The sequence below is a fragment of the Camponotus vicinus genome, unplaced genomic scaffold (assembly GCF_025532165.1).
Source record: "Camponotus vicinus isolate PSW18456_S1 unplaced genomic scaffold, iyCamVici1.0 SCAF_1, whole genome shotgun sequence".
Classification (NCBI taxonomy): Eukaryota; Metazoa; Arthropoda; class Insecta; order Hymenoptera; family Formicidae; genus Camponotus; species Camponotus vicinus.
In genome coordinates, this window is record NW_028141945.1 from 21706553 (window position 1) to 21729357 (window position 22805).

At 41.7% G+C, this 22805-nt stretch overlaps 1 protein-coding gene across 11 annotated transcripts in view; it reads right to left on the bottom strand.

Moving 5' to 3' along the window:
- LOC145959517 (uncharacterized) overlaps positions 1-22805 on the bottom strand; it is a 55577-nt gene that overhangs the window by 4344 nt on the left and 28428 nt on the right. For 7 of the 11 annotated variants that reach the window (XM_083078441.1, XM_083078440.1, XM_083078437.1 and 4 more), the window contains 4 exons: positions 22333-22786; positions 14084-14264; positions 13303-13576; positions 102-324 (listed from right to left, as the gene is read on the bottom strand). In XM_083078441.1, the coding sequence (XP_082934567.1) occupies positions 102-324; positions 13303-13576; positions 14084-14264; positions 22333-22505 (851 nt within the window). In that variant the 5' untranslated portion in view covers positions 22506-22786. The remainder of the gene's footprint in view (positions 1-101; positions 325-13302; positions 13577-14083; positions 14265-22332; positions 22787-22805) is intronic. The other 4 variants (XM_083078444.1, XM_083078443.1, XM_083078447.1 and 1 more) reach the window with 2 other exon arrangements.

Consider the following 22805-nt stretch of genomic DNA (forward strand, 5'->3'; position numbering starts at 1 on the left):
CGTCTCGCTTCGTTTAAATCTTAGCGAGATCTCTCAATTAACCGGCGGTTTTACTCGTACGTGCCTTCATTAGCGGAAAGTATGGGCCAATATCGACTTACATGGAATGATGAATCGTCGGGCCGGTAGGGTTAGACCTGTTGCCCGCGGTGTTGGTCGCCGAGGGAGGCGAGGACGGTGCACCGGGTGTCCGTTTCGCGTGCTTTCTACGCCGCGGCCTGTACTTGTAATTCGGATGTTCCTGCATGTGTATGACCCGGAGCCTCTCGGCCTCCTCGACGTAGGGCCTTCTGTCTTGCGGCGTCAATCCTCGCCATTTCTTTCCTGAAAGGAACAAAATTGCAGTTTAATAAAGAACGTCAGACAGAGACGAACCAAACAACGAAAATGATTAAACGACACACGGTATATACAGCTTACCAGTCGCTCCAGGATTCCCTCTGCGTGCCGCATGAACAATCGCAATATAAAGGATGTAATATAATATTTTGTCAGAGTGCGATATATATTTATATACATGTATCTGCTTTAATATTAAAATATATTTGAAGAATGAAATTTTGAGATGTTTTATAATTATATAAATTAACAATAATGAAATTAATATACATTTATGAATAAATAAAAATAGAAAATATTAATTTAATTATTTTTAAAAATCAATTTTAATTAAGAAAATAAAAGTTAGGTTTATAATATATTTATCTCTCTTCCTCGCTATTTATGTTAGAGGTTGTTATTGTATTTGTAGTAATAATACTTTTGTCACGAGTATTTAAAAAATCCTGTTCACAATCAAAGATTAAGCCTTAAATTTGAAATTAAAATTCGAAAATTAATATTAAAAAATATATTTGAAGAATGAAATTTTGAGATGTTTTATAATTATATAAACTGACAATAATGAAATTAATAAACATTTATGAATAAACAGAAATAGAGAATTAATAAATATTAATTTAATTATTTTTAAAAATCAATTTTAATTAAGAAAATAAAAGTTAGATTTATAATATATTTATCTCTCTTCCTCGCTAAATATGTTAGAGGTTGTTATTGTATTTGTAGTAATACTTTTGTCACGAATATTTAAAAAATCCCGTTCACAATCAAAGATTAAGCCTTAAATTTGAAATTAAAATTCGAGAATTAATATTAAAATATATTTGAAGAATGAAATTTTGAGATGTTTTATAATTATATAAACTGACAATAATGAAATTAATAAACATTTATGAATAAATAATAATAGAGAAATTTTAATTTAATTATGTTTTAAAATCAATTTTAATTAAGAAAATAAAAGTTAGGTCTAATATATTTCTCTCTCTTCCTCACTATTTATGTTAGAGGTTGTTATTGTATTTGTAGTAATAATACTTTTGTCACGAGTATTTAAAAAATCCCGTTCACAATCAAAGATTAAGCCTTAAATTTGAAATTAAAATTCGAGAATTAATATTAAAATATATTTGAAGAATGAAATTTTGAGATGTTTCATAATTATATAAATTGACAATAATGAAATTAATATACATTTATGAATAAATAGAAATAGATAATTAATAAATATTAATTTAATTATTTTTAAAAATCAATTTTAATTAAGAAAATAAAAGTTAGGTTTATAATATATTTATCTCTCTTCCTCGCTAAATATGTTAAAAATTGTTATTGTATTTGTAGTAATAATACTTTTGTCACAAGTATTTAAAAAATCCCGTTCACAATCCAAAATGAAGCCTTAAGTTTGAAATTAAAATTCGAGAAAGAGAGACAAGAGTAAGTAGTTATTATCTATTGCCCCTCCTCTCGAAAAATGAATTTATCGGGCAAAAAACGCTCGAAGACGTTTGCCGGGGCGCTTTAATATATCGATCCTCGCGGGAGAGATCCTCGCGTCCGTAAATACTCCGATAAATTACGCTGCTCGACAATAATGGGGCGAGCCCCCGGTGTATACATCTCGATATCCCGAATCTCGATAAAATCGTCGGTCGATCCCTTTAGCTAACGACGCGCTTAATTCGGCCCGCGAGAGAACAGCCCCTATCTCTCTCTCTCTCTCTCTCTCTCTCTCTCTCTCTCTCTCTCCCTCTCTCTCTTTCTCTGTCGTCGCCTCGATATACGTGGCGCAAAACGAGCACATAAATGGTCTCTCGTATATACACAACGTACGTACGGATACGTACGTATCTGTATTACAGGTGGGCTTGGTCGGCGGCGGCGGCGGGTCTTGGTCTGACGACCAAGCCTGGAATCTGCCTCAGTTGCGTTCAATATGCCAACATGGTAGGCCGGAATATCATTAAGCGAGGCATAGGGTTCATACGAGCATAAGATGCTCGCGACAAGAACGAAAAAATTGAGGCGGATTTATATACTACGCATACATATATATATATACATATATATATATATATATATATATATATATATATATATATATACATATATATACACACACATACGCGGGATTATGTCTGTAAATATATATATATAATAATAATAATAATATATATACACATACATATACAGATGTATATGCATATGCGTGTCTTGTATAGGTACATAGGTACATGGGGGCGTAGATATGGGTGCGCCCGTGCCTTCAGCCAGCCACAAGGCACGAACCATTATTTCATATTTCATTTTGTATATTTCAACTCTCCGGAGGAGAGAGACGCTAACCCGGAGGACTCCGGAAGAGGGACGGGAAAATAAGAGAGAAATCGCACTTTGGCACGTCAGACTCGAGCGTCCCCTCTTTTTCTTTTCAAGTTAACGAATTTCGTGGACAATCGCAAGAGCGCATTTATATTTATATTTATGTATATTTTTTCGAAAGGTTATTACGAGACAAAGGAAGGCGAAGAGAGACAACGGAAGAGAGAGAGTTATTCGCAAAAGGATATCGCTTTTGTCGCGTGACAATTTCTTTTTCTCGTCAAGCGACTCCTTATTTTTTTCCAGGGTTCCCGGCCAACCGACTCTTCGACTTCTTTGTACGAGGAAAAAAGGAGAATCCAGAGGAGTCCGCGCGACAAAAGAGACACAAATGAGATTTTCGGCTAACAATAAGTAAACTTAATTTAATATTCCTGGGCGTGCGCGCACTCGCGGTGAGTTACCCGGCGATGATTCATCATCACACCCGCGCACGCTGCGTCCCACCGTGATGTCCTCGTTAAGTATTCTAATGGTTGGCGTGTACCTCTAATTTACCGCGCTTAGGCCGAGGTCTCGTCGAACGACTTCATTAATTTCGAACGAAAAGCGGCGGCGTCGGATTAGGAGCATGAAGGATTCTTCGCTTATCGTCGACCTTCTTGTCTAATCCTCGCGTGTAAACGGATAACGAATTAAAACACTTAAATGCCCTCTTAATTTGACACGGACATTTTTCCGGATCCCTCTTTCTCTTTCTTTCTCGCGGACATTCGGACCATCAGGTCGCGTGGATATTTCGTACAGAAAAAAAGGACATTCTTGTTTTGAAAATATATCTAGTTTTCACATGAAATCTTGAAATGAGATTATATTGCGTTAATTAAAGAAAAATATAATTGCTTGAATAATTGCTTACTTGAATGAAGTCATTTTATACAGTTGAATCGAGAAAAATATATTCTTATGATTTAAGATTTAATTTTCTCGAATGGAAAAGAAACAATGTTGGATAGAAAATAACATTTTTAAATCAAAAATTATAATTTTCTTAAAGTAGAATTAAATAATTATATATTTTTGAGGTGACAATTACAATATTAAAATAAGATTATAATATTGTTGAAATTTAAAATCATTAAATTCCTCTAAGAAGATAAATTGTCGCGCATATACGAAACAATGAACGCGTTAGTTAAGTATATAAGTTTTGATTTGACACTTTTTTTTTCTGTGCACAAAAAAAGGACATTCTTGTTTTGAAAATATATTTAGTTTTAACATGAAAATCTTGAAATGAGATTATATTGCGTTAATTGAAGACAAATATAATTGCTTGAATAATTGCTTACTTGAATGAAACCATTTTATATAGTTCAATCGAGAAAAATATATTCTTATGATTTAAGATTTAATTTTCTCGAATGGAAAAGAAACAATGTTGGATAGAAAATAACATTTTTAAATCAAAGATTATAATTTTCTTAGAGTACAATTAAATAATTATATATTCTCGAGGTGACAATTACAATATTGAAATAAGACTATAATACTGTTGAAATTTAAAATTATTAAATTCCTCTAAGAAGATTATAAATTGTCGCGTATATACGAAACAATGAACGCGTTAGTTAAGTATATAAATTTTGATTTGACACTTATTTTTTCTGTGTGTCAATCTTGTTTCTTAATTTTAATAAGGATAAGAATTTTTGTAGGCGCCATAAATATTGTCAGGTGATAGAATAGAACATTTGCAAGCGAAAAAAATTGGTATAATTGTTGCAGCAATATCATACTCTGATTAAAATTGTTCAATCTTTGTATCTTAATCGTGCGATATTTAACGATATTTAACGATTATAAATATCTCGGATAATCCTTAATACACACGACACAGACGTTTCCTCAATCTTTCGACCCGCATAGTTTAAGTATATAAGTTTCGATTTGACACTTTTTTTTTCTGTGCAAGAATGTTCGATGTAGGCTCTCCGTATCGCAATTTCAATCGACTCGCGCGGATCTATCTAGCGTGAATCTAACGGAGAATTAGCATCGCGACAAATTACGAGATTCCTGCGAGCGCTCGATCGCGCGCGAAATCACGCGTGTCAAAAGGTCCTAATCGCGCCGCAAAGTCACGGCGGCAAGAATCTCGGCGAATCTCCGCCGCGGTTTCCACAGTCGTTGACATTTTCTAGAAAGCCCGCTCGTTCCACCGCCTAATTAACGATTCCGCGGTGATTTATGCACGCGGTCGTCGGTAATTCACTCGGCCAGCCGGCCGGCTTTGATTAAACTCCGCCGTTTCTTCCCCCCTTCCTTCTGCCCGGGCATCGCGGGAATTTCGTTATGGTCGCGAACGCGGGACTGGCACGTGACATTTTCGAGGAGAATCGAGCGAGAAACCTCTCGTACGCGGCATTTAGAATATTAACAGTCGCTCGTAAGGAGTTAGTCCTCCCGCCACGACTTTAATTACGCATACCCGATAAATCTTCCCTACAACCGGATTCAAATATTCCTCGCTCGCGAGAGCCGGCCGTCGTAAAGTATAGCGTCAAACACGCTCGTAAATCTATCGGGGCTCGTTCTCGAGCGGCGATCGCTCGGTTGACACGTTCGGCTCGACAGTCGCCTCTTGTTCGCGCCAAACGATTCTCGATCGCGGATCCAAATTCGCGTCGGATAAATAATACGTTGATGCGTCTACGCGACGGGAAGGAAGAGGAGAGGAGACGAGGAAGGGAGAGAGAGAGAGACGAGGAAGAGGGTCGGAGTCGAGGCCCACATCGGTGGGACCGCATCGCGCGCACCCCGCCCAACCTGGGTCGCCCACTGTCACCATTAATAATACGTCTCTGGTCCCGTGATGTATCTCATCTCCCGACGGCGTTGTGCGCGCGTCCGCTCTTATACAGATGCGCAGCATCGATGATGCAGCTGTATCCGTGTATTAAAGGGAGGCGTCACGAGGAATTGTCATTTCCGAAAAAGAATTGTCGTTTTCTCAAATTCGGCCAAAGAGATTCCAAGATATATATTAAATAACTAACTAAACCTTCCTTGGTTAATAAAAAACTGATGTGCAAAAGATGACACCGAACTATGTTATTGTTATCGAGAATAGCGGTAAGAACCGATCCGAGCTCGGTGAAGCGCATACTCCCTTCGTCTTTTGCCAACCGTAGGTTGGCAGTAGTCGGGAGTAAAAAAGAGAGATATAATTGACTTGTAAAAAAAATTAGACCGCTAAATTTGGAGCTAGTGGCGACTCTCGAACGATGACGTTCACTTTGACAGTTGCCTTCAGGACAAAGACATGGACAGATTCGTAGGTAGGTAGATACACGAAATGTACGCCGAGCCATTCAGACACGTCGAGTGTGGCACGTGGACGAAACGTCTCGCCTCCTTTGTGGACAATCTCGACGAGAACGAGACTCCTGCCCTCGGCACAAAGAAAGACTTATCTGTCAGGGGTTTGTGCGATCTTAATGAAGTATCTCGGAAGGAGGCGAGCAGTTTCGAGGTACTCGATGACGCGGAGACAAGGAAATTATAACACTCTTTGCTTTGAACCTGGTGGTTTCTCCCACACGTCCTCGAGAACGATTCGAAGAGAAAGACAGATGGACATTAACGTATGTCTCTCGGACTCCTCGATGAAGAATCGAGGAAAAAGCGTGTTAGTCGCGGCTTGTTCTTCAAAACGACGCGTCGCTTTGCCAAGAAACCGCGCAAAGAAACACTTCCGCGCTGCCAGGGGAAAGACAGTGACACGTTCCCGTCGAGAGTACGCGTTACGTGGACGGACGTAGACTGCATCATAATCGTGCCGTAAACTTCAGCCGAACTTTGCGAAAGTTGCGGGATGACTGACAATCGGCGTGAGAAATCTCGCCGGATAAATCGTGCGATTTTGCGCTTATAAAGAGAGTTTCATGCATATAATAAATCCGGATTCTATTATTTCACGTTTCTCAATTCTCGTAAAATACGCGCAAAGGCAACGAAAAAAAAAATCTACTCCTTTCTAGGAGGAAAATTATCTCGCGTCGACGTCCGTACAAATTATCATATCACTCCATCTGTCATTTTTTTCGAGCCGGGATATAGGCGTGGTGTGGATGATCCGCGCCGGAGATGATCCGAGGACAAAAGTCGAAGTCATCGATAAATCGCCTACAACGTCAATGCTCGAGGGCTCTTCCTCCTGCCCCTCGTCCTCGTCTCTCGTGCCACGTGTATTTTCATAAATATAATAATTTATTTCTATCTCTTCGCAACCGAGCGAGGATACATGTTGCAATCACGATTCGTCTTCATCGTCATCGTCGTCGTCGTCGTTGTCGTCGTCGAGGATAGGTGGGTCGATCGTATAAGCGTCGTCGGAAGGTAAGGTAAGGTAAGGGTGCGGCCAGACTCCGCTCTCGACTCCACCTCATTACCCGGCATTCTATGCAGAGACCGCGCTTATGGCTTATTATTGCCTTAGCTTAGCCAACCCGTCGGTTCCTTCGTCCTTCTTACAGACGGATACATATGTACGCGCGACCGTACATGATACAATGTGTACAATGCATGCGTAAGATATAGGGTGACGCGCGCAAAACGTGACGATTTAATATCGTCGAGATTTTACGAGAATAGTGATTTCATTCCAGAGAAGGTTTTCTTGACAAAACGTAGATTTCAAGAGAAAAAGAGAGATTTCGCATCATCTCCCATGTTCAGAAATGTCTGCGTGCACTGATCAGCACGTGTTTAAGCATATGTCCCCCGAGTAGAAAAATTTCTAGGAAAAATTTGTCATTGTCCAGAAATTGACCAAACTAGTCAGAAACTGCTCATAAACTATTCAGAAACTGACTAATTTCTGGGAAAAACTTGTCATTATCCAGAAATTGACCAAACTATTCAGAAACTGCTCATAAACTATTCAGAAACTGACTAATTTTATTGTCCAATTATTGGCGAAGCAAGCCTGTCAATTTCTGACTAGTTAAATTGGCCAAAAACTAGCTAATAACTAGGATTCCTGGCCAGCTAGCTAAAAAATGATTGAATTTCTACTCTACTTTATCCGTTCCTTCGACGATCCTTTCATCGCCTGGGCTCATTTTATATGTATGTGCAATTATTGGCCCCGATCTTGTCTCATGGTTCGTTATGCTGCGCATCGCCTACCAGCGGCTACGGCTAAAGGAGGCTCTCTCTCCTCCGTCTGTCCGGATTCGTCGAGACTTTGTCGGTACGATGTTCGGAGGGACAAAAGCGTGCATAAAAAGATTGATTCGGAGAGATTTAACCAGGTGCAACTACCACTGGCCCGTCAGCGGTTTTCGCAAATAGAAAAAAAGTACCAACGATTACGAGTAACTTTAAATAACTCGCGATTTTTACAACGTAAATGCTCGATTTACGAGAAGTAAATCGTGTCGGACAACTTTATTGATCGATGATCGCTAGATTGATTATGATGACGATGGCAATTTAACTCTTTCGTTACTAAAAGTCATTCGATTCAAAGTACTCCATCTTAAAATAGCGATTACTCAAATAAAATTTTATAATTGTAATCGCCTTTTCATTTGTTTATTACATAAAATAAACAAATAGATGTTTTACTTTTGTTATTTTGATTAAATAATATATATATTCCTGTTTTAAACTACATCATACTCAGCATTATTATTAAAAAAAATATCCTCAAAAATCATATTTCTCTCCCTCTCCCTCTTTCTCTCTTTCTCATTAAAATAAATATTTAAAATAAATAATTCTTGTTTCCATATCATGCTGAGCGTTATTAAAAAAATATACATTTTTATAAAGATTGTATTTCATTAAAATAAATATTTAAAGTAAATAAAACTTGTCATGTATACTATAAAAAAATATTATAATTTTAATAAAAAATATCCCAAACATTGCAAATTGAATTTTATAAACAAAATTATTTTACTATTAAAATGAGATAACTGTTTGCAGCCTTGTTTGCGCGGCTGGATGCCGTTTGCGTACGAGACGTTCGTACTGTACGGTCGCTTTTCGACCGGACTCTGCCATAGCGAAAGGGTTAAGTGCGCTAGATCGAAACAAGTTTACTAATGCGCAATGGACCCGTGCGCTCGCGGATGGTATAAAGGAACAAATGAGTTTCGTGATCGTACGAGAGGCCGATCTTGTCTCGGATTAATCGAGCAACGCTGGCGAACAAGTCTCTCCGTCGAATACCGATAGAGCGCAGGAGAGAGAGAGAGAGAAAACAGGTCTAATTGAAGACACGGAGAGACCAGTTTCGTTATCAAACTAATTAAAAGAAAAATTCATCGTCATCCTGGACGAAAGACAAGACACTAAACAATTTAGCGACGAATAATTTAATGCACGAAACCAGAGCACGTTGCGAAATAAAAGGGAAGCGGGGAACAAGGAGGAAAAATATATCAGCGACATGTTACCGATTATTAAACGCATCATAAATCGCTGCAAACTGCAGTGGCTTGTTAACGTATTATATTACTGTAGAAACCGATGTTTACGATACATATACAATATTTATTACGACCAGCGCGTTTATGATTTTCGCTCCGTTGAATCGCTGATTACGATTATTTGCAGGTGCGACTGATAAACTTGGAAAGCCACTCGCGCATAAAAAGATAAAAAGAGAATATTTGTTGTTTTTTTTTATTTACAATATTTGACGATAAACTATAATTGCACAAAGTTATATAACACTGTAATATACCAGTTATATAACACTGTAATATATCAGTTATATAACACTGTAATATACAAGTTATATAACACTGTAATATATCGGTTATATAACAAATGTAATATATCAGTTATATAACAATATAATATATCAGTTATATAACAATTACAAAAGTATTTATAACAATTTTTTTTCGTCGCATTGCATTATTCGACGATGCGTCTTTCCGCTTAACGGCAAATCGACACGATCGAGACCTATATATATTCAACTGCACTTAACCGTGTAGCAGGATGTAGGTTGCCGTTTAAGATCGATCGACCTCTTTTCCCTACGAGTACTTTTTACGAAAACGCAATTTACAGAGTGGGCAGAGCCGATTCCAGCCTCAGAAGTTCATCCACCGTGCAGTCGAGGTGCTGCTATTGTTCGAGAGCCACCCAATGGAGAGGAGGAGAGAGTTAGGAGCGGGAGGATGGTATATCGGGAAGGTGATATGTATATGTACGCGGTACCATCGAGAAAAGCGGGCCTTTCCCTCAGAGTTCAAACGTGGTTTCTTACGCATTTCGCGCGCGAGCGCGTATTAATTTCAATCGGCTGCCAATCTTTTTCCGATCTCTTATCCCGCCTCGCGGCTATCGCGAAAGGTCACCGTAACTTGGTACGGCTTATTACGCATTTGTTATCCTCCTTTGCGATTAGATCGTTCGCCGCTCGAATCGATATAATTTCGATAAGTTCGACCGGGACGTTCCTCGACGGAAATTTCTCAAAATGCGTAATTATGGCATTATTCAATCTTCGACAATCGGGAGATCGTTATCGAAAATCTTGGCTCTCCGCCAAGATAAATAGCGCGCGAGGTGGCTGGTACCTACACGGCCAATAACTTTCAATCGGCGCGCTGTCCCTTAAATCGACCAACCGAGGTCGATGTTGTTATCGGTCCTTCCGCACCGAGCACCATTATAGCGAGATACCGTACGTTTAAGGGCCGAGATCCGTCGTTTAAGGGCCGCGAATCGGCCGCGTTCGGAAGGCAGTTTGGTACTTTACGAGAGGAGAAACGCATCCTTTTCTCGCGGGAAAGAATATACAGGGTGTCCCGATATCGCCCTCCAATTATAATTTCGTCGAAAGAAGAAAATGGGACCAATTTATTGACTCATATATATTGCCACAAATTTCTAATTTTCAATTTATAAGTATCAAAGTAATTTTCTTTCTTCTTTTAATAAATTAAAAATTAAATTAAATTAATAAATTAAATTAAAAATTAAATTAAAAATTAAATTAAACTTATTTAAAAATTAAATTAAACTATTTAAATTAAATTATTTAAATTAAAACTTTTATCAAGAGAAAGTACACGAGAAAATTTAGTAAGAAATGAAATACGACTATTCATACGTCATCGACATTTCAATGTTGACTAGTCTCGTAACGAGTTCGACTTTTCCCATGCATTTTTATTCAACATTCGCGATCGAAGGGACATCCCGTATACGTGTCTTTCATAGGAGAGTGAGGGAGGTAATCAGAGGCACTAAACTACGATACCACGTTGGCAGTTAGAGACCCTGTATCTCCGCTGTCGCCAGTGGTACAACACACGCGTACGCCCCGGTATTATTTGCGGGCTGCCACATATGTCGTAGGTGGTCCCCCTTCCCCCGTTCCCCTGTGACACGACGCAGTGGCGTCGCGTCGTCGTACTGTATAAAGGACGATGAGCGGGGGTGCGGTTTCTCCTTCCTCCGATCTCCGAACGTCGTCGTCGCTCCGCTAATTAACAACGAAATTAACGACCGCCGGGATAATAAGAGCGACAAGGACGCGCGATCCGCCGATGACGAGGGATGATAGTCGAACGGGGCGAGCGCCAAATTAATTCCCAAATGTTGACAGATCTCGAGGACGGGCTAACGGTTGGGAAGAGCGATTGATAAAGATGCGCGGGCACGCGTGTCACCGGATATAAGGTGCCCACACGGCCCCCATCGGTGGTACATACGCCCGCCCCACACCGACAGGCAAACGGCGACACAATCGGCGTGCGCGTGTGCGTGCGTCGATGCCAAACACGCTCGCTCGCACGCGCGGACGGACGGGCTAACGGACGTACGAACGGATGGATCGACACACAGCACGCGCATGAATATGTAGGATGTCTGGAAAGAAAGAAAAAAAAGGGGGAAGACGCGAGGGAGAAGAGAGTGGGGGCGGCAAAAGCAACTCGGCGCGCATAGCAATCGGAGCCGCGTCATGCCAATAACATCGCGCCTAATGTTCGATCGATAAACCCGACGACGAGTTTTCCTCACTCCACGATCGCTCGATAACCGGCGCCAGGGGGAGGGAAACGCGTCGAGGGGGCGAGGGGGCGGGGGAGGCTCGGTGATTTACAGGTTTGCGCGACGAACAAATCGAGAAAGACCGAGAAAGAGAGCGCGGAAAGACGAAGAGGGGAAAAAAGATGTGTTATACAAGGGACGCGGAGGGGGAGCACGCACATACGTGCGAGTGTAAACACACACGAGACACACGGTGCGTTGAAACGAGTACGGGTAGGATAGGTAGGTGGTTACACACGAAGAGAGGAGAAGTTTACAATTTTCTGCACGACGGCCGCTCGATCGTTCAAATGCCAATAATGTTGCGGATGCCAATTGTCGATAATTCAAGGTGTACCTGCCCACGATAACGCGCGCGCGCGCGCGAACTCCAGTCGGCGCTGACAGATCGTTAGGATGGTACCGGATGATGGGTTCTCGGTTTTAACGCTGGGGAGACACGAGACATGCGAGAATGAGAGAGGGAGAAAGAGAAAGAGAAAAAAAGAGACAAAGAGGAACAACCGCAAAACCACCGTCTGCCGCTGAAAGCGTTTCGGTTTACGTGAAATCGACGATTCGCGTATATCGCGCGACGAATGTGCACTAACACGATAGCAGGGCTATCGTTTTATCCTCGGAATGTCTGTACCGCGCTACCTTAAAAGGAACGAGAAAGAAAGAGAGAGGGAGAGAGAGAAAGAGAGATGTTACTTGGGAATTTGCGAGCGATAACGCAGCGATCGGAGCGAGATTTGACAGGAGGGCTCGAATGTACAGCGTGGTGCGATAAGAGAACGATTTCCCTATCTCGATCGCGCAGGTGGCTGCCGGTGATACGAACGAGACGCCGCGAGTTATATTCGCGGAGGCTGGTGTTGGTTACACGCATTTGCGACAGAATAAACATGGGTGTTAACGAGTCGAGTTGATATAACGTAACGTAACGCTTTTTCTCTCGTAATCTCCTCTCGTCCCTCTTCTCTCTTTCTCTCTCTCCTCGTCCCGTTCAACATCCCTCGTTCCAATGTGTAATTAGATTAATTCCATTCGCCCGACGTTGCAATTAATTTAATGATGACTCGCGAGCGAGCGAGCGAGATTTTTCCTGCTTTCTTATTCCCAGAGTCAGTTTCCCGGCGGAAAAGTCTTTTCCCGCGAGAAACCGCCATTGTTTCACCGCGTACATGTATTTTTAAAAGGCGAGACCCTTTCTAATCTTGCACGCTTCATCTTGGCCGTATCCGGGAATGAAAAATTTTTCCATAACGGGTATCCGATCCCGATGCGTTTTAATTGCGTTTTTAAACGGTAAAATATTTATTTAATTAAATATCTCCTGTTTTGCGTCTTACACGAGAGACTGAATATTCAGTGGTTCTATTAAAAGCGCTGGATTTCTAGATCAGAGAAAATCGTGAGAATTGAAGCGAAGAAAATAACGTTTCTTCTCAAACAACTTGTTTATCATCCAGATTGCGGATTTCAAAGACGTCTGAAGACAATTGATTTGCGTGTAAACAAGAGCCTCGAGAAGGGAAGCATCTCTCATTCGCGCATCTTGCTTACCGAGCATCTTGCTGAGATCGGCGTTGTGGAGATCCGGATTCTCGTCGGCCAGCTTCTTGCGCTCGACCTTTGCCCAGACCATGAACGCGTTCATGGGGCGACGTATCCGTTGCTCCTTGAGGCTCCTCTGGGCAGTGCCGCCGCCGGGATGGCACATCTTTACTCCCGCGGGGATCGGCGAGATGCCCTGCTGGTATTCCAGCGACGGACCGGAAGTCAGCCAGGGCATGTCCTCCAGCCGCTGCTGCGCCGGGCCGCTCAGCATGCTCGGTATCTGGAAACGATGTCACGTGTACATATTTCGCCAAGACATATTTCCCGCGAGCAGCGTTCGACGCTGCAACCCGGTGGTGGCGTTTTTAAGAGAGGTAGCTGAACCAAAGATACGCCAAGCGAGGTATGAAGATACCGAGAGGTACTTTACCGTACTCGGGAAAGGGATGCGAACAATAGATATTTATTTAGCCGTAGCAACCGATAACGGGTCGGTGAAACACGAGCGACAGGATTAACGACGGGGCAAAATGTGAGATTAATGAAGCTTATATATGCCATTTTGCTATCGTACCTCCGCCATTGTTTCGCGCGGGCATTTTTGACTTTATTCTCACGCGTTCGTCTACGAATAGGACTGCAACGCGAACCAACTGTCGTGAATAACGCAGGAACGTAGGTGTATTTACAACGCGCGCGAGGATGCATACATATGATACGATGTTATGCGAGTGGCGGAGGACGAGATGCTGTACAAGCGACGTTCGAAATCGGCGGAGACACGTACCGAGATGATTTGGGTATCGATTGGCATCGAGCTGTCGTTGCCATCGATGCCAGAGTCGATGTCGTAGGCCCTCGACGTGGGAGTCGCGTAAAGCGAGGAATGGAGCGCCAAGAGTCCGGGGGAACCGCCGTAACTCACCGGCGGTGGTGTCACCTCACCCCTGTCATAATTATCCAGCATCCTGCAACGAGAAAATTTATCATTAACAAAGCTGACGTGGATTAAATGCTCATTAATTATCGAAAGGCGAAATAAGCGCGAGTTCCAGGAGGATAAATGGCGATAAAGCGAGGGGAGTCCCGATCGATTCGAGCGTTCGATTTCCTATCGAGATACCCGATAGCCGGATGATCGCGAGAGATCGATTTCGTATCGCGGATTGCGCGATAGTAATTGACTTTGCCCGCTTTCTCTCTCTCGGTCCCGGGACGAAGAAGCGAGCGGAGTGAAATCCCGTGGGTCGCTCTCGTCCCCGAGCGGCCGATTGATCTGTCAACCGTTCCGTTAAGAAAAAGAGTTGATCGACATGAATGAACCATTCAAGGCCACTTAATGGAATTCCCACGATTGTCCTTAAGGCATTATGCGACCGTGCGCCGAGTATAATGGTACCAACAGCTGTCTGTCGCGCGCATATATACGGACTTCTATTTGGTTTTAGCCAAGCCGTGACGACACATGTAACGCGCACGTGCGCACGTACGATATTCCACGGAATGCATGTAGATGCACGTGCGCGCGCGCGCGCGCGCACACGTTGTACGTTCCATATAATGGCCATTGTTTCATTCGGTTCGGCGAGATGCTGCGACTCGCGGGGACGAAAAACGTATCGGCGGCATTTTCATTCAATAAACCTCGCGCCGGCAACTGTGGCGCGCGCGCGATTTTGTCACCCCTTATATACTCGCTAGTAGCGAGAAATTAGCTCTCGCCTTCCGTCGTGTCGGTCGCGCTGATAAAACCGCGCGCTCTTGTTTCGACATATCGATATACGAAGCCCGATACGAATCACACTCGGCTCGCCAAGGCGAGAACGCGGTTTTATCGCGATTAAATTAGAATAAAATTGCACGCGTGATTAAAGACATTTTTTTCGAAACCATAAAATTCATCAAGTTTGAAAAATAAACGCAAGCCATAAATTCCAAGATGTAAAACTGGTTCGCTGTTATTGCGAAAAAAAAAAAACAAACAATAATGTAATAATAATGGTAATGATAATGCAAGCAAACGAAATATGCTCTTGAAACGGTGCTTGGCGAAGGTACTCTTCATCGGCGATAAAAATGCTCGTGGAACCTCTCGAGGCGATACCAGATACGATACAAAATTAAAAGCCGTTAAACCCGCGGCCAAGATTCCCCGGGTTTCGCCCGCGTCGGCGCAGCTGCACCACCCACGCGTACGATAGATACGCCACTGCCTTCAGCATTGTTTCTTTAATGATTCATGTGGGGTGATTGCACCGCGAGTTGAAGGAAGCGCACGGGTCTCCAACCGCGAATGCAACGAGCGCGCGTCGTTTCGAAAATATTAATTCGCCAGGAGTCATCGTCGGGCACTCATGCATCGCGTTGCGAGCGAATTTTGCATACGTCTTCCGCGATGATAAATCCCGCGTCGTGCGATTCGGCTTCGCGTCCATCCAAGATCGTCCGTCTGGAAAAAAATCTCTCTCGTAAAAATCGTGAAAAAATTCCGAGATCCGCGACGGTGACGACGAGACGTTCCGCAAAGCGTGTCAAGGAAAAGCGACAGTTATCCTTCCACACACCGACGCGCCCGCGACGTTACAAATAGCTCGCGGAGCTGCCGGGCCACGACCTACCGGCGCGCGTCAGAGTCGGCCGAGCGAGGAGACAAAGAACAACAACAGCGGCGATCCTCTAAATCGGCACGTCCGTCCGTCGAGCCTCATGAATCTCCGGGGAGACCGTCGCGGAGCTCTCCTTCGAGAGGCAGGGAAAATCGTCGTGCACGCTTCGGCAAACAGCTTGGCAACCGGAGCAGACGTCGCTCTCCTCGTCGACGACACACTTGTTCCCTCCTCGGATAAATTATTCCTTCCCTCCCCCTCGCCCCCTGCCGCATTCCCCTCCCGGGCCAGGCCCGGAGGGGCCGTCGAGGAGAGAAAGCTTTCGAAACTCGCGTCTCTGACGTAGCGGCGCATTTTATTCAAATAATCGCGCGGATCGAACACACCCTTGCATTGCTCGACGAGGCGACGCGACGAAGACGCGCGACGTTCGCATAAAAGTGGCGAAACGCGCGCGTACGCGATATAGTAATACCATTGTGCGCAGCCATTACGGGCGCGTGTGGGTGGACGATCGATCTGTATTCGCGTCGATACGCCAAATGTACGCGTACGGAGCCGATCGCGCCGATCGTAAATAAATCGAGAGAGATGTGCCGTTACGACCGGGACTTGTTTATCAACGCGTCGCCCTTGTATTAATATTATTATCGATCCGCAGGGTTGATTCGAATCGAAACGCAATCCCTAAAAAATGGATAAAACAGAGGCGAAATTCCTCGCGCGAGCAAAGATGCGGAGGCTACAATTTTATAAGCCCCTGATTAAACTTTTAAATCCAATGTCCAATGCTGGTTCGCTTGGTGAGCGGAAGCGACGACCCCAGCCGCTCACCTCTGCACTACTAACGCTCCGGCGCGTTTCAGATTTGAGAACGAAGAAAGCGCATCCCCGAAACCTTTACGGGTTGTTTAAGACCGCGGAACGGACGCCGCAAAGTCCGTCCGTCCGTCCATCCGTCCGTCCATCCGTCCGTCCGTCCGTCCGCTCGTCCATCCGCTCGTCCGTCCATTCGTACGTACGCGTTGTGTCTCTCGTTGTGTGTATCCCGTCTCGTATATACCTTCTCTGACCTCAGAGCCAACGGCGGAGCCATTACGTACGACTTCCTGCGACCGAGTAAGGAAGAATCGAAGATTTCTACACGGCACCTCGGGAGAGGTGTCCGCGCGCGATACGACCGGAGATACCGTCGAGCGACGAAAATTCCCAGGCTAACTTGGAGAGGATATAGCGGCCGCTTAATCCCCGGAATACGCCTGCCTTAATTGCGGAACTGTGTCGAGACGGAGTCGACATAACGGTCCGTAATAAAAATTCTACGCGAATATTTCAAACGGCGGTATTTTTCAGAGGGATACGCGCTCGTGGAAAAATACGCCGCGATTTTATCCGCCGTTTTAGTACCTCGAAAATACACTTCGTGTTATTTCTGCCTCCTTTTTTTCGACGAAGCGTGGGTCAGAAATAGTGCCCGGTGTATCTATAGTATCGGAATATTTAATCGTCTCAATTCATTAATCCACGTGATGAGCATTGTTTTCAACGATGCAAATTTGCAAACGTAGTAACGCTGTAAATGAGTTTCGATAAGTCACTATTGCCATTACTTGTTTAATTGCACTACAGATTTACGATCATCCGAAAATAGCATGGATAGCGCGCGTGCTTGAATCCGCAAATCGAAAACTGATCGTTTGATGCGACGTTGTCCGAGAGGTGCATCAAACTTATTGCAGCAATCTACGATGCAAATATAACTTTATTATCTCGTAAAGTGACAAATATTTAAAAAAAAATAAAAAAAAACACGTAAAAACCAATGCTATTTTCTCATACGTCTGACGCGGAATCGAAAGAAAATCTATGAATAATGAAGAATAGATGAAGGAAATGTCAAGTCGTGATATACACAGAGAAAAATGTATACTGTATTCAAGTAAATATTATTTATTTTAAGTATATCACAAGTTTGTATATCCACAATTACATCATAAATTCACCACAAGCATTAAATTTAATTGAATATATTCTGAATTTTAGTGCAGTATTTTAGTCAAGAATATTAAATCAAAACAAAAATTTGGTTTGCTTACTAGAGTTGGCGTAAAGTAAGTTTGATTTTCCTTTGATACAATTTTACAATATTCTTGAAGAGAAAATAAATTGTTTTTTTTTGAGTACATGATAATGAGATTTTTTAACACTTATTGTGATGAGTATATTTTAAGACTGTTATCAAGAATATATTCTTTTTGTTGAAGAAAAACTATTACTTAAAAAAAAGAAAAACAAACTGAGTAAGCCGCCTTTCTTGGCAGTAGAATGATATTTTTCTCTGTGTACGCACAGAGAAAAATGTATACTGTATTCAAGTAAATATTATTTATTTTAAATTTATCACAAGTTTGGATATCCGCAAATATATCACAAGTTGACCACAAGCATTAAATTTAATTGAATATATTCTGAATTTTAGTAAGTGCAGTATCTTAGTCAAGAATATTAAATTAAAACAAAAATTTGGTTTGCTTACTAGAGTTGACGTAAAGTTTGATTTTCCTTTGATACAATTTTACAATATTCTTGAAGAGAAAATAAATTTTTTTTTTTGTGTACATGATAATGAGATTTTTTAACACTTGTGATGAGTATGTTTTAAGACTATTATCAAGAATATATTCTTTGTTGAAGAGAAACTATTACTTAAAAAAAGAAAAATAAACCGAGTAATCGCTTTTCTTGGCAGTAGAATGATATTTTTCTCTGTGATATAGTAAGCAAACCAAATTTTTGTTTTAATTTAATATTCTTGGCTAAAATATTGCACTTACTAAAATTCAAAATATATTCAATTAAATTTAATGCTTGTGGTGAATTTATGATATATTAGCGGATATATAAACTTATGATAAATTTAAAATAGATAATATTTACTTGAATACAGTATACATTTTTCTCTGTGTACAGAGTTGGCGTAAAGTAAACTTGATTTTTCTTTGATACAATTTTACAATATTCTTGAAGAGAAAAATAATAGATAAATTTTTTTTTTTGAGTACATGATAATGAGATTTTTTAACACTTGTGATGAGTATGTTTTAAGACTATTCAAGAATATATTCTTTGTTGAAGAGAAATTATTACTTAAAAAAAGAAAAATAAACCGAGTAATCGCTTTTCTTGGCAGTAGAATGATATTTTCCTCTGTGTACGCACGCGACATGTCGCAAAACGGTAAATCGAGCGCCTACATTTAATACGTCTAAATAACTATAACTGATTGTTAATCCATAATTAACCGCCAGTCATCGCTTAATCGTCAAGTCACCGATCTGAGTCACCGCAATCGTAGAAATTACAAGGTGACACGCATCACGCCAGGGGTCAAGCGCGACGTCATCGCTCCATAACGAGCGCTTCTTCGATTTCGCATTCAGTCGCGGCGGGACAAAAAGCTGAAAAATCCCACTCCGAATCCGTCGAGCCGATCGAGTCGCGTGAAAAACAGCGACAATTTTCGAGGAGGACTATTTCCAGCCGTCGACTACCGAGAAAAAGCGAGACCTGCCGGATGGTGTAGCGTGTCGTTCACGGAATTATTGACGTTTCGCCGATATAATCGATGTTTGCAAATTGAGCCTCGAGCTCCGACTCGAGCTGGCGCGACAACCGCATCGAGATATTAATTCTTATCACGCGGCAGAACAAAAGTTAAGCTCGCGCGACATAATTTGCCTTCGCGCGAAACGTCAAATTAAAATGCCGCGGCACGTAACGTAAGGATACTTGAAACAAGTGTGACTGATATTTTAAATCGACGACTAATATTGTTATTTTGGAGCGAACGAAAGGAAATCCCCACTGATGCGGTGAGAATTAAACGTTTCCGAGATATCGCCGACAGAGATGAAAATGATTAATGCCGGGGCTGATAAAAAGGTTCTCGATCTCGTTCACGCTCATATTCGATTGGAAATTTTTATTCAGCCTCGTAAACACGCGAATCGATCAACAGGCGAGTACGTATATCGGCGTTATTACACATTATTGCGCGACGAGGTGTTTAAAGTGGACTCGCGATCAAGATCTTTAAAGGATTTATATTATCGTCAAAATTCATAGACCATCCGAAAATAAAGCCATATTTTTTCAATTAAAAATTAACTCGAGCTTTATGCGTATTTTATAAAAATTTCAACAAATATATAAAATGGAGTTTAAAAATAAATTATAATTAAAGTTTCAACTTTTTTGCTAAGTTTCGAATACAATCTGCCGGAATATGTCAAATATGCATACGTGCGTGCGTGCATGCGTGCGTGTTAAATAGCATGACGTGGTACGCGATCCGTGCGACGGCTGAGAGCAATAAATGGGAACCGGAACCATTTTAATGAAGATGATTTTCGTCGCCAGGAAGCATCGAAACGTCGAAAAAGTCGCATCGATATCCTCCTACGCGAAATTTTCAGTCGCGCGACATGTGTAATTGATCTCAATTAGAGAAATTTGAATTATACACAGAGAAAAATATCATTCTACTGCCAAGAAAAGCGATTACTCAGTTTATTTTTCTTTTTTAAGTAATAGTTTTCTTCAACAAAGAATATATTCTTGATAATAGTCTTAAAATATACTCATCACAAGTGTTTGAAAATCTCATTATCATGTACTCAAAAAAAAAAAAAAATTTATTTTCTCTTCAAGAATATTGTAAAATTGTATCAAAGAAAAATCAAACTTACTTTACGCCAACTTTTTAGTAACCAAACTAAATTTTTGTTTTGATTTAATATTCTTGACTAAAATACTGCACTTACTAAAATTCAGAATATATTCAATTAAATTTAATGCTTGTGGTGAACTTGTGATATATTTGCGAATATACAAACTTATGATATACTTAAAATAAATAATATTTACTTGAATACAGTATACATGTTTCTTTGTATATAAAATTTAAAATTTTTTTCAATCGAATGGACACCCTATTATCTAGAAAGGCAACAAATGCTCTTTTCACAGTGGCATTTTTTACGTCCTTTGCGAATCAAATCTCGGTAGTTTGTTAAAACTAAGCGTACACAGAAAAAAAGAACATTCTTGTTTTGAAAATATATTTAGTTTTAACATGAAAATCTTGAAATGAGATTATATTGCGTTAATTAAAGAAAAATATAATTGCTTCAATAATTGCTTACTTGAATACATTTTATACAGTTGAATCGAGAAAAATATATTCTTATGATTTAAGATTTAATTTTCTCGAATGGAAAAGAAACAATGTTGGATAGAAAATAACATTTTTAAATCAAAGATTATAATTTCCTTAAAGTAGAATTAAATAATTATATATTCTTGAGGCGACAATTACAATATTAAAATAAGACTATAATATTGTTGAAATTTAAAATCATTAAATTCCTCTAAGAAGATCATAAATTGTCGCGTATATACGAAACAATGAACGCGTTAGTTTAAGTATAAAAGTTTCGATTTGACACTTATTTTCTTTCTGTGTAAGAAGCGATGAATGTTAAACGTGAAATTCTTGCAAATACGTAAGAAGACGAGCAAATAAGACTGCGGGCAAACGAGATAAGAAATAGCTGAAATTATACGATACGTTAGAAACGCATGCCGGCAGTGCGCATGCTATTTTCTCAACCTCCTCCTTAGCAATCCCAAAGGGTCTGAAAGAGGGAGAGAAAGAAAAAGAGATAGATAGATAGAGAGAGAGAGAGAGAGAAAGCCACTTTTATCCTCTTTGCCTTCGTACGACATAATGATAGTGAAACATTGAATCTCGAGCGTAAACTGCAATTTAATGGATTTTCAACACACCAACATCCCGAGGACGCGGGTGGAGGAGAGAGGGCCGGGGGGAGGGGGGGAAAGAAGTAAGAAAATTTAAAAAGGAGGGAAACGAGACGCGAGAGAGAGACCGAAGGGGGTTGAGAGAAACGCCGTCCATCGTCTCGCGTGTATGCACGTGTATCGCGTCTCGAGAAACTCGCGCGGATCGGCGATAGCGCGATTGGCGATTATGTTAACCAAACACGCGCGGTATACGCCCCTGCAATTTGCCCGGGGATCATCTTCCCCTAATCGCCGCGCTAATAACAGGATTACCGGGGGGCCTGACCGCGCGGTCGTATACTTATCCCTAATTCGCCGTATCGTTATTAATATATACGCGATACGATTGAGAGAGGACGGGGCCCCGGACGAGCCCGCGATAAGCCACGCGCGCCGAAATGAATCGCGGCAAATCCCCCGCGTCTTCCTTTAAAGAGCCTCCCCCTCCCCCCGCCCCCCCATTTGCGACAAAAACCCGCTAGAGTCGCGTTGCACCGACGCTCATGAAATAAATATGAGATTAAGAGAAAAGGACGTGGCATTTTTTTTTTTTTTTTTTTTTACTTACGTGTAGTGAGAGTAAGACGGGCTGGCTTGATCGATGTGCGCGGCGGTTGACAAGCCTTGCGCGATGGCGGCCGAGGGGTCCCTAGCTGGCGAGGAATTCTGCGCCGCCGCTGCCGGAATAGCGTGATGGTAACGCTGGCACATTTCGGCCAAGTTCCACCCATGGGCATCCATATATTAGCACTGCTTCGCTTTTCTTTGGCGTACCATCCATTTCACACGCATTTGATGCACTCTCTGTCTCCCTCTCCCGGTCCTTCCGCCTCTTCTGCTCTCTCTTTCTCTCTCTCTCTCTCTCTCTCTTTGTCTTTGTAATTCACTCGCACTCTCGTATCTACGTATAAGGAAACGACACTCACAACAATGACATTGTCCTGTCGGCGATGTACGTCCGAGCTCGGCGCGAAATCGTCCGTTTAACTCGCAGCGCGATCCTCCGCTTGCACGCGCGTCGCCTGTTAATCATGGAAAATG